The sequence below is a fragment of the Callithrix jacchus genome, chromosome 4 (genome assembly GCF_049354715.1).
Source record: "Callithrix jacchus isolate 240 chromosome 4, calJac240_pri, whole genome shotgun sequence".
Lineage (NCBI taxonomy): Eukaryota > Metazoa > Chordata > Mammalia > Primates > Cebidae > Callithrix > Callithrix jacchus.
The window spans coordinates 164,859,566-164,872,419 of NC_133505.1; the positions used below are offsets into that span (position 1 = coordinate 164,859,566).

Sequence of the window (12,854 nt, forward strand, 5' to 3'; positions counted from 1 at the left end):
CCTGGAGGGCGAGGGGAAGCACCGCAGAGCCAGGGCAGGGAGAAGCGTGTGCAGCGCAGGCCAGGGGGGCATGGAGTGGAAAGAAAACATGGGCAAACTGGAGGAGCAGAGACAGCTCGTGCCTCCTGCACACATAGGACCAGGACACGGGCCCAGTGAGGGGTCAGCATTCTTCAAAGCCAAAAACACAGGTGTGACAGTCCTTTTTCTAAAACATTGCGGAGGCAGGAGGTGCAGAGATGGCTGGAGGGAAGTGGCTGATCCTCAAAAGCAGGAAACTCACGTTGCTTCACTTGTATGTGGCAAGGGAGCCCCCTCTTCCTGTCTCTGCAGTCATTGAGTGTTTTTGTTTCTGGCGCTTTATAGCAGTACAGATGCTTAGGTTGATCTAAGTTGTTTTCTAAAACACAAAACACGTGGCCGGGTGCAGTGACTCACGCCTGTAATCCCAGCAGTTTGGGAGGCCAAAGTGGGCGGATCATGAGGTCAGGAGATCAAGACCATCCTGGCCAACAACCCCATCTCTACTAAAATATAAAAAAGTAGCTGGGCATGGTGGTATGCGCCTGTAATCCCAGCTACTTGAGAGGCTAAGGCAGGAGAATCTCTTGAACGTGTGAGGCAGAGGGTGCAGTGAGCCAAAATTGCATCACTGCACTCCTGCACTCCAGCCTGGTGACATAGCAAGACTCTGTCTCAAAAAAAAAAAAAAAAAATGACGTTAAGTGGAATGCACAGTTAGTATGCTCCTGTGACGTGGCAGCCCTACCGCCGTCCCTGGCTTCGTGGCTGCCTGCTGAGGACGGTTCTTCTGGGTTGAGTCAAGAGAGGGGAGCAAGGCTAGGAGGAGCTTGGTTCAGCCTGCAGATCCTTGCTGAGCTCAGAGATGCAGACCCATGAGGATCGGGCTGTGTGGTCCGCAGGGCAACCTGCCTGGTCCTGCCTGGGACCCTGTTGAGATTCACCTGTTTCGGACACTGACAATCAGCTGGGATTCTGGAGTGGTCCCTTAGGGGTGGGGCCTACCCCCTTGAGTTTGCAAAGTCTCCGCTGACGGCCCGGCTCGGGATGGTGTCACAAGTCCTCCATACGCAGCTCACAGCTTTGCTTATGGTACAAGAGCAGACTGTCCAGTGCTTCTGGAGACCTTGAACCTGCTCCTGTAGACAGTTGGGTAGACTCATTCTGACAGGCGGCGTGGTCTCCCCTACACCTGACAGCTGAGGAAGTGGCAGGCTCTGCATCTTGGCGGCCTCACCCCAGGGTGCAGGCAGCAACTTTGAGGAAATGAGTGCTGAGCCTCCAGCTGGAAGGAGGACCATGCTGGGGAGGCAGGTCAGCCACACACCGGTGGCTGTGCAGTCATTGTCTGGCAAACAAATGATGGAACCAGACTGGGAGCAGACCAGTTCCCTGCAGTGGGGACTTCTCCCTGTGGTGGCAGGCAGATCAGCTTCTCAGGAATTAATTCTCAGGGAGCCAGCAAAGGGGGGCCCTGTGGCACCTCCACTTTTGCTTTGGTTTAGCATGTTTCCTAGGAGGAATAAATAATCCTCCCAAGGCAGACTGTGTGTGTGTGTGTGTGTGTGTGTGTGTGTGTGTGCAGGGGTTGTGTGTGGTGTGTGTGTTGATGTGCATGTTGCATGTATGAGTGCAGTGTGTGTGTTGTGTGTATGCGGTGTGTGCATGGTGTGTGTTGATGTGTTGTGCGTGTTGTGTGTATGTATGCAGTGTGTGTGTTGATGTGTTGTACGTGTTGTGTATATGTGTGCGGTGTGTGTATGGTGTGTATGTTGAGGTGTTGTGCATGTTGTATGTATTTGTGCAGTGTGTGCATGGTGTATATGTTGATGTGTCGTGCATGTTGTATGTGTGTGCAGTGTGTGCATGGTGTGTGTTGAGGTGTGTGTGTTGTGTGTATGGTGTGTGTGTTGATGTGTGGTGTGCACATGATGTGTGTTGGTGTGTTATCCATGTTACATGCATGTCATGTGTTGTGTTTGTGTGTGCTGTGTGCATTGTTTGTGTGTCATGTGTGCATTTGTGTGTTGTATAAACACATGTGGATTGCACATGTATGTGTGCATGCACAGATGTTGTGTGCATGTGTAGATAGCGTCTCAGCCTCCTTGGGAGGAAGCCATGAGTCTTTTTGGCTCTGCTGAGTCATAGCTGGTGGGCTTGCTCTGCAGTGCTGACTCACTACGAAGAAAAACAAGACCAAAAAGTCCCCTCAGTCAATTAAAAAAAAAAAAAAGGATGGAAAATAAATATTTGGCTATTCAAGATAAGGCCACTGACTCATGCAGGGAGTTAGGATGACTGTGTGTCCTCCCAGGAATGCAGACTTGGAGAGAATGGTTTGCAGATGCTGTAGCCGGAAGTAGAAGGTCAGCAGAAAGCCTTTCAGAGAGAAGGGATATGTACATCTGAGTTTTCCTGCCTCGACCCTCTGTCTTTTTCTGGCCATTTGATTTCTGTTCTCACTGCTCTGGAAGCATCACTCAGGGTCACCCTCTGGATGCCCAGTCTGGGATCTCGGCACTGGCCTGGCCTCCGTCTATTCCTCCTGTGGCCCCACTGATCTCGGTCTCCCTCCCACCTCTCATCCGTCCCTTCTTGGATCCCTCCTTCTTCCCAGGGCCCAACTGTCTGTGACCCCAGCAGGTGCCCTTGTGTGTACTCATAGGGTCAGTGCCTCCGGGGAGGAGAAAACAGCTCCATTTTTTGAGGTGGCTACCCTGTGCTGGGACTATGCCCCCTCACTTATCCCTCACTGCCTGTTCCCTCTCTGTGCAAAAGGTGACATGAACTTCATGTAGAGAGAGGGAAACTGAGGATGAAGGTGGCTAAGTCATGTGCTCAGAGCCACCCTGCTGGGAAAATGGGGGGTTGCAAAGTGGCATTCAGACCCAGCTTGTGCCAATACTAGTGCCCACCTTCTCTCCCGCTTCCGCTCTCTGCCTGCCTCCCCACCCCAAGTGCCCTCTGTTAAAATGACATGTGTGAAATGAGACGTCACTTCTTCCACTGGCAGTAAGAACTGTTCGCCCAGAATGGAAACGTATCACTTGCGTTTGACGATCGAGTTATGCACATCGCCTTGGGAACAGAAAAGACAGTCCTGATGATAGGATGGGTAGCCCGTTTCCCTTCGGAGGACAGGGTGGAGGACTTTGGAGCTCCTTCTTGCTCCAGTGTGGGCAGGGAGGGGCGTGCAGAGCACAGACCGCCCTCAGTGTTTTCCGAAGCTGGTCCTGGGCAAGTCTCAGCTCAAGAGGAGCCTGGCGTGATGCCGAAAGTTGCATTGTTAGTGCATGGCAGTCAGAGTGAAGAGAGACATTTCTCAGCAAAGTAGGTGGTGGCCATTGGTTTCTGTTGTTTGGTGTTTTTCTGTTGCCCCAGCTGGAGTGCAGTAGTCCAGTGATAGCTCACTGCAGCCTCATCCTCCTGGGCCCAAGTGGTTTTCTTGCCTCAGCCTCCTGAGTAGCTGGGACTACAGGCGTGCCTCACCATATCTGGCTAACTTTTAAAAAATTGTTTTTATAGAGATGGGGGTATCACTATATTGCCCAGGCTGGTCTCGAACTTTTGGGCTCAAGCCAGCCTCTCACCTTGGCCTCCCAAAGTGGTGGGATTGTGGGCGTGAGCCATCACACCCAGCCTGGATATTGTTAAACATTGTCTTTATATGCAAACACTGACCTCATTGATTTCTTTTTCAGGAACCTGGGCCTGTGTGGGTCACACATGCTGGTCAGTTGTATCTAACTAATTTCGTGGTAGTCAACTACGTCTACAGCCTTTCAAGCAACCTGCTATTTTATTCTGTTTTGTTAGTGGAAGAATGGAGCGTCACAGCTTAGCTGGTACTCAACCCCTGGAAACAGACTCAAGTTCTTAACGCATGCTTTTTCCCTTCAGAGATTAAAGAATACAATTCCAGTTTGACAATACAGATTCCAGGCTCTGGTAATTCCTGTGGTCCGGGGAAACATTGGGTCTAATTTTCAGGTCCTCCACTGCAGAGCGACTCATGCCTATGTGATCTGAGCGTGATCTCGCCTGCATGGAAAGCTACCCTGTAAGGGAGCAGGCCAGTGAGGAATGGAAAGGACCACAGCAGCGCCCAGGCCGCCCTGCCAGGCCAGGCTAGAGTTGCGCAGATAAAAGCCCCGCATCTGATAAGTACCGCCGCGTGCCCCCGCTGGCGCTCAGGATTGTACTTCTTGTCCTTTTCAAACTCCCTTGCAGTCATTGGAGGCCTGCAGGCACACTCTGAAATAGCTGTGTATGTGGGTGGGGAGGAGATAGATGTCTTAAAGTGTAAGGATCATTTATTTCTCTGCAGGTGCTGTCGCACTGGAAGCCTGTGGAAACCGTGTTGTGTGTGCTGACTGGGTGGTGTGTTTGAGAACACAGTGGGGCAGGGTCAGGACCAAGTACACAGTCAAGCTGAGTCTTGTATTGTCAAGTACAAGACTGGCTGGCACAGTCAGTGAGGCCTTTTGGCTATCACGGGTGCACTTCATTTCATCCAGTCCTTCTCTAATAGCTCTCTGCTGCTTAGCTATTCCCCAAGGTAAAAATAGAGGACTATAAAGAAGGGGAAATTCCAGAACACATTGGCTTGTATTCACAAAAGGCAATGGTGCCACAAAAGTGGCAGAGGGTTGTGGCTGGGATTTTCAGGGCAGTGATAAGATTTTGCCCCTGAAGTGTGAATTCCTGGACACCCCGAGAGGTGCTAGGGCCTGGGAGACCTGATCCCCCTGCAGACCCTTCTTCAGAGGCTGGTCAACAGCCAGCATGCCCACGCAGCATCCAGCCAGAGGTCAGAAAGCATCACCAGCCATGCCAGGTGGGGGAGCAGAGGACGCTGAAGTCCACCGTCTGCCCTTCATTCCGGCTGGTGTCAGGTCACAGGCGGCTGGATCCGGTTACCCAGCCCAGGACATTCGGTTTCATTGAGAAGCCCTCTCCCTTCTGTTTCCTTGTGCCGCAGACGATTTACATGGACGATGGAGTGTCATCTTTTGTCCAGATCAGAGGCTCGGTTCCACTGTTTTGGGAGCAGCCAGGGCTTCAGGTAGGTTGTGAAAAATCTTAAATGTCCTCTTGTGATGTTGTCCGCCCTGCCCTTCCCTTCAGAAGCTGCAGAATGTTTCTTTTAACACGTTCCTTTCGTGGCATAGTTTCTAGTCTCTTTCCTCGGCCCTGATGTGTTGAGCTGAGCTGTTGAAGTGTGTACACGTGTGTGGTGTGTGTGTGTGCGTGCGTGCACATGTGTATAGAAAACATACCCCTTTGTTTCTGGTGGGCAAGCGTGCTGTGTAAAGCCGCTGACTCGAGTGAGTGAAGCCTGCTGAGGGAGTCCCACGAAGTGTATCTGGCTAGCGCTGCCTGAGGTGAGACCCAGAGTCTGTGTACTGAGGACGTTTCTGAGAGCGGTGACTCTTGTAGAGGGCTTCAGGCAGGCTCTGTGGCTGCATAGGTCTGGCACCCGCTGCCGCCTGTCAAGGGGCCACGCGAGATGTGTACAGCCTTCCCGTGGTTTCTAAAAATACCCCTTGCCATCCAAAGCAGGGCTCTGGTCAGTGCCAGACAGATTTGGCATTCTTTCTCCTGGGAAGAGCTCAGGGTAGGGACACATTCCAAGAATACATTTGTCGTCAATGGAATGACACGCTTCCTCTTTCACCAGGGTCTTTAACAAGGTGGGTTATGGGCCGAGTGGACTGGAGGGGCCTCCCCACTAGTCTCCAGTCCCCTCCCTATCGTGAGGGGACGTGGGTGCCAGGGCCTGTATCACCTCAAGGCTCTTCTTACCGACAGCTCTCGTGTGACTGCCTTTGGGTTGCCAGCCAGTGGCTAGCAGGGCCCAGAGTGCCATCTGCCAGGTTCCGGGGTGGCGGAGGGGGGGGTGGGTTTGACACCACTGGACTCAGGGTCCCCAGTCTTGGGTTCAGCTTCTTAGCCTGGTCCTTGACTTGACCTTGTGCCAGGAGCAGGTGAGTCACTTGACCCCTTGGCTGTTGGGACGCTGTGCTGACAGCATTGGCGAAGTACCTGGTCAGCCTGGGCAGTGAGATGGATAAATGGAGGTCTCGTTTAGGCTCCATGCTCTGGTGGAGAGAAAAGGCTTGATTAATATTCAGTCTTTCCACTAGAAAGAGACCACCATGCTGCCCGACATGACTGGTGGCCTCTGGAGAAACACTCCCGAGGACAATTGTGACACAGAAGCTCCTGGGATGACTGCCCAGAGGAGGTTTTTGGAAAAACAGCTTTATTGTGGTATAACTTACACACCCATTTAAAGCTTACAGAGTTGTGTAAACACCACTGTAATCTAAGGGCACTTTGATCACCACTAAAAAACTTTGTCCTCATTAGTGGTCTCTCCCATGCCCTCCAGGTCTCGCAATTCTCCTACTTTATCTGTAGATTTCTCATTCCAGACATTCCAAAAAGGTTTTCAAAACTTGCTTTTCTTTAAAAGAGGAGTTTACGCTCTGTCTTCAGGAGAATGAAAGAATTGATCGGATGAGTATGGCACAAAAAGGCAACAGGGAGACCGGGCTGTGTCTCAGGTAAAGTTGGTGGAAATCCAAACGTTAGGGGGATGGTCACGATGGATTCTTAGGATTTGGGAAGGACCCTTTGAAATTCATCCATTCCTCACTCTAACTCTCAGTACAGAGGTTGTTTTTGTTTTTTTTAGACAGAGTCTCACTCTGTCACCCAAGCTGGAAGGCAGTGGTGCGATCTCGGCTCACTGCAACCTCCGCCTCCCAGATTCAAGTGATTCTCCTGCCTCAGCCTCACAAGTAGATGGGACTACAGGCACCCACCACCATGCCGGCTAATTTTTTGTGTGTTTTTGGTAGAGACTGTGTTTCATCACATTGGCCAGGATGGTTTTGAACTCCTGACCTCAAGTAAGCCACCTGCCTCGGTCTCCCAGAGTGCTAGGATTACAGGCATGAGCCACCGCGCCTGGCCTCCACGGTTTCTTCAAAACACGTTTCAGAAGGCTTTAGTGTTCCTTCATTTACTAAGGACTTGCTAACCTTTGGGCCTAATACCCGTGCTTAGCCTCTAAATACCACTCTTCATCAAAGAGAGACTGAGTCATCTTCAGAGGAGGCCAGGAGGGCAGGGTCATGGCGGGCTACCCTCACCGGCTTGAACTCACTGCCAAGCCCAAGGCCGCTTCTAGTTATTTTTCTCCACTTTGAGCTTTTTCTCTTCCTCCTTCACTTAGGTTAGATGAAAAGTGCAAAGATTCTGGGAGAGTAGCTTGTATGTTAGGTTGCCATGTGGTCCCTTCTTGGCAGCTGCCGTTGGAGACCCAGAGCCCAGCAGGATAGGGCGGGGTGGGAAGAGGGCCGTGGATGAGGGTTTTTCTGCGTGTTTGCCTGGAACGGCGCCTTCAGTACTTCCCGACTCCATTTCTAGCAGCTGTGTACCTTTAATAAATTTCATTTTTACTGTGTAAATGGGTCGTGCAGTTTATAAATAGCCCTTCAAGCGAATTATTCCCTCGTCTAGCTGGTTAGAGAATCTATGATCTGTGTCTGTGGTTGACAGCTTTGCTCCCTGGTCGTTGTAGACTCTTCCTCCCCCAGTAGGGCTGTACAGACACGTGCCCTGCCAAGCTAAGTCCAGTCTGTGTTTTGAAGTTTCCTGCAACTGAACCAAACCGAGGAGGATGCTGAGTAGAATAGACCCCTCTTGTCCTATCATCCCTCTTCCCTGCTGGAAACCACTGGCCAAGTTCGTGGATGCGTGATTCCAGGATGGGCACTTTTGTGTGTACCTTTTTGTGTTCCAAAAAGGACATGAGATGGATGGCTTGTAGTGTTAACTGTTTCGAAAATAAGTGAAGAGGTTAGGGTGAAGGGAACGAGTGGAATTGGTGCCCACAGTGCGTGTCGTAGGTCCTGTGCACGTGGGAAGGAAACTGATACTTGTTCCAAGTTTCCCCACAGCCACCACAGAAAGAACCACAATCACAGCCAGTTTATGAAAGTGATGAGCTTTGAAGCTATGCAGACCTGGGCTCTAATTCAAGCTCTGGCTCCCCCACTTCGTAACCATGTGTGTTTGAGAGGTTATCTGTGCCAAGCCTTAGTTTACTTTTCTGTAAAATGGGGCTAACAATACCTATCTTATAGGGTTCTAGAGAGGATTAATGAGCATAATATGACAATTTGGCTTGGCACGGTGGCTCATGCCTGTAATCCCAGCACTTTGGGAGGCCAAGGTGGATGGATCACTTGAGGTCAGGAGTTTAAGATGAGCCTGGCCAACATGGTGAAACCCTATCTCTGCTAAAAATGCAAAAATTAGCCAGATGGTGGCAGGTTCCTGTAATCCCAGTAACTCAGGAGGCTGAGGCAGGAGAATCACTTGAACCTGGGAGGTGGAGTTTGCAGTGAGCTGAGATCACACCACTCTACACTCCAGCCTGGGCAACAGAGTAAGACTCTCAGAAAAAAAAAAAAAGAATTTAACACAGTATCTAGAACCTAAAAAGTGCTCAAAATGGCAGCCGATATTGATACTAATAGAAACAAATGATGGCACCCAGGAGATAAAACCACCAGCGGCCTCAGAGAAATATGGCTCTTGGTGTCCTGAGCACTGAATGGGAATTTCCTCCTGTCTTCGCCGGGACGCCATGACATGTGATGACATGAAGACAGCTTCCTGGGGGGTCTTATCTGTCATCCCACACAGACTCCTGGTAAATCAGTAACTCCAACTGAAGCCATTTATTCATCCCAGATGTTCACTGAGCATCTCCCAGGTATATGGGGCACAGGGGATCAGATACAGTCCCTGCCTTCAAGGAGCAGGGGCCAGGACATGGCAGTGTTGCGTAGATAGAGCCATGTTGGAGGAAGGCAGGGACCCCAGGGCAGCTCTCCCAGGCTCAGGGTATCGGGGGAGGCTGCCCAAGGCTCCAGACGGCTGAGGGGTGAGGAAGAAGCACTCAGGCAAGGAAGGCAGCCCTTGCAGAGGGAACTGTGGGTGCAGATATTGTAACCCCTGGGATCACAGAGAATCAGGGAGTGTCTTGGATAGCTTCTTGGAGTCCTGGGTATGAAGGGAATGGGAGGACAGATGGGAGAGGTGAGCAGGGCCTGGTCAAGGCCCTGTGGACCCTACACTGAGGAGTCTGCATCCCACACCAGCAGCTACCCAGGCAGTTCTCCCAACCTTGCTGCTCGGAAGACTCCCCTGGGAGCTTGAAAAATCCTGATACCCAGGTTGATACTATACAGATTAAGTCACGATATCTGGGGCCAGGAGCCAGGTAGCCGTCCTTTTTGAAGACCCGTAGGTGACTCCAATGTGCAGGAAAATATGGGAACCACTCAGTGCTGTGCTGGCAAATGAGTTTTACTGAGGTCAGACCAGGTACAGGAGCTCTGGTTTGTAGTCTTTGTCCATTGCTGTGGTGTAAGTTTTCCCATCGTGGCCACTTTCAGCCTACCAGCTCCACACCACTGAGCTCAGAGTTAGGATGGGCTGGGTACGCAGTCGGCTTGCACGCCTGCAGGAGCTGGCTCCAGCACACGCCGGACACTGCACTAAAGGACTGCCTGATGGAGACACGGTTAGACAGAAGTCTAGAAAGTGTTCGTTTGGAGGGGAAAGACACCAGATGGGAGGCTGCTAAACTGAGATTTTCAGGCAGCCTTAAGTAAGGTAGGAGTGATGGGGTGTAGGGGAGAGGCGTGGAGGTGCTGCCTGTGGTCCTCGGGCCTTCTGACTGCTGATGGAGACTCTGCTGGGATTCCCGCAGCCAGGAGTTCTCCAGACCCTGACTGTCCTAATGGCTGTCTCCCTGAACTCAGTCCGTGGGCTGTGGGATTGAACTAATGACTTTAGGGACCAGATAAGAGTAACTGACCCTTTGCTCAGAGGGGAGGAGGATGGGGTGGAGGAGAAGGGAAGCTACACAATGCAGCGACAGTGGTGGCCCCTGCCCCCAGCTGCAGCTCGTTCCTGTGGCTTCTGACACTCAGCGACCTCAGAATTAGGTGACTCCAGAGAAGGTAGATGCTGGTCATTGTCAGAGTAGGACAGGAGGGAGGAAGGCTATGAGGCCTAGGAACCCAGACGAAAGGGATGCTTGGGGTGATGAGGGAGGATGCGCTCCAGAGAGAATGTGAGGCCCCAGCTCCCTCCACTTTTGCCCGAGGCCTCCTGTGCTGCCTTTCCACTTGCTTAGAAGAAGCGGCTTTGGGTTATGACTCAGGAAGAGGCAGTTAGACAAGCCCAGTCATAGAACTTGTTTAAGGGATAGAGGGACCCAGCCTGAGGCCCAAGGAAGCAGCTATGGCAAACTGGGCCTGCTCAGGGTGTCCCTGAGGCTCTGTAGGTGAGGACTTGCCTCTGCTAGTATGCATACAGCTCTGCAGGTGTAGAGACACCTCTGCAGGTGTATGCATGCAGCTCTGCAGGTGTGGGCATTCCTCTGCCGGTATGCATGCAGCTCTGCAGGTGTGGACACAGCTCTGCAGATGTAGAGACAGCTCTGCAGGTGTATGCATGCAGCTCTGCAGGTGTAGACATAGCTCTGCAGGTGTGCACACAGCTTTGCAGGTGGGGACATGGCTCTGCAGGAGTGCATGCAGCTCTGCAGATGTGGAAGCACCTCTGCGGGTGTGCACACGGCCCCTGAAGCTGTCTTCCCTGCTGTACCTTCCACCCCTTTATGGGCGTTTGCAACCTGAGCCAAAGGGGAATGTAACAAGTCCAGAAATAAGTCAAAACCAGAGCCACTCAAACTTCAGTGGGTGTGCACTGCCTGTTGGGCTTGTTCAAACACAGATTCCTGGCCCCACCCCTGGAGAGTCTGGCTCAGCAGATCGGGGATGGGCCCAGGACTTTGCAATTCTGACAAGTGCCCAGAAGAGGTCCAGTGACCACACTTTGAGGACCGCTGGTCTAGACTTACAGGTCCTTTCTGCCCATTCCCTGCACTCACCTAAGGGTGGTGCCCCTGACTTCTTAGTGCTCCCAGGTAGAAAGGTTTGCTGTCAGCAGTGACATCAGACTAGCCACTGCGGGGGGTACTGACCATGCCTGTGACAGCTGGGCCCAGCCCTGTCCACATGGAATGGTTGCCTAAGTCCAGGACGAAAAAGACAAGCCGGAGGCCTCAGAAGAGGTGTCTGCAGCCCCTGTCCTGGCTGTGCCTTCTGCGGTGGGGGGCTGCTTCCAGGGCTTGCCGTCTGCTTGCCACGGCCCCTGAGTCCTCGCTGATGTGATTGAAGGGGCCACATCACTGGCAGGTGCCTCATTTCACCCTGTACTGCTGCCTGCTCCCCATACGCAAGGGCATAGTTTCTGTCAAACTAATTTGCACTTGTGCAGACTTGTTAGAAACTTTGCTTCTGGGTCTTTCCGTGGGGGATCCTGGTTGGGTGTAATCACCCAGGGCAGGGGATTCAGCGTCTCCCATCTCTTTCCTGCCTTTCCACGATACATAATGGCATGTTGATTCGGAGGGCGGTCAGTAACTGAGGGATGGACTGCTGACTGATAATGCAGTGTATATGTTAATGGGGGAGCTACAGAGCCTGGGGATTGGACACTGCTAGGTCCAGCCATCTGTGCAGCCGTTTCCACCTGATTAAAAGAAGAGGCTTTGGGTTATGACTCGGAGAGGGAGTCAGACGCATCCAGTAATAGAACTCGTCACGATGGAGACCCAGGCTCCGCAGCCCTGGCCTGCTGAGCTTGTATTCTCTTCTTACTGTGCTCCCATGGGAATGATCCTATAAGCAGCTGCTGCTCATCCCTGAAGCCGGGACAGATTTCTTGTGATGACTGACAGCCAGCCAGCAGGTAGCCAGTCTCTTGGGTTTCAGCTCTTGGTGACCTCTCAGGGTGGCTGAGAGGTCACAGACCTGCTGACTTCCTTCAGGGTGCGGGACGGAGCAGCCCTTTCAGGAGTGCAGAGCCAGGAAAGTTTTCAAATGATCTGAGATGTCGTCAGCCCGTTGTTGACGGCCATCAGGGAAAAGGAGGACAGAGGCAACAGGGCAGCAAAGTGACAGGGTTTGGGGTGAGCCTTTCTTAGGAGCTCCCATTAGCCGACGGCCAAGATGCCTCATTTTGCACTCATTTGGCTTGTGACCAAAGTGTCTTAGGACTGAAAGGGATTTGGGACTTTGCTGAATTGTTTATATAGAAAAACCTGGCTGGGCACAATGGCTCATGCCTGTAATCTCAGTACTTTGAGAGGCTGAGGTGGGCAGATTGCTTGAGCCTCAGAGTTCAAGACCAACCTGGGCAACATGGTGAAACCCCATCTCTACAAAAAATAAAAAAAAACAAATAGCCAGGTATTGTGGTGTGCACTTGTAGTCCCAGCTACTTGGGAGGCTGGTGGGAGGATCATTTGAATCTGGGAGGTTGAGGCTGCAGTGAGCTGTGATTGCATCACTGCACTCCAGCCTGGGCAACAGAGTAAGACCTGTCACACACCACACACAGAAAGAAAGAAAGGAAGAAAGGAAGGAAGGAAGGAAGGAAGGAAGGAAGGAAGGAAGGAGGGAGGGAGGGAGGGAGGGAGGGAGGGAGGGAGGGAGGGAGGGAGGAAGGAAGGAGGAAGGAGGGAGGGAGGGAGGGAGGGAAGGAAGGAAGGAAGGAAGGAAGGAAGGAAGGAAGGAAGGAAGGAAGGAAGGAAGGAAGGAAGGAAAAAAGCAAAGGAAACCTCCAAAGAATCTCTACGTCTATTGCTGAGATACCAGTTCTCTAGACAGGTGCTTTTCTTGAGTCTGAGGTGGGCAGTTGTATCACCCATGCTGTTGAGAGTTATAAAATAATAC

The 12,854-nt window shown here is 51.9% G+C and overlaps 1 protein-coding gene across 28 annotated transcripts in view; it reads left to right on the top strand.

Moving 5' to 3' along the window:
- Window positions 1–12,854, top strand: part of SYNJ2 (synaptojanin 2) — a 116,282-nt gene that overhangs the window by 57,375 nt on the left and 46,053 nt on the right. For all 28 annotated transcript variants that reach the window (XR_013534648.1, XR_013534651.1, XR_013534650.1 and 25 more), the window contains one exon: window positions 5,006–5,089. Coding sequence is in view for 24 of the 28 variants with exons in the window: in XM_078370366.1 (XP_078226492.1) it covers window positions 5,006–5,089 (84 nt within the window). In the remaining 4 variants the exon portion in view is untranslated. The remainder of the gene's footprint in view (window positions 1–5,005; window positions 5,090–12,854) is intronic.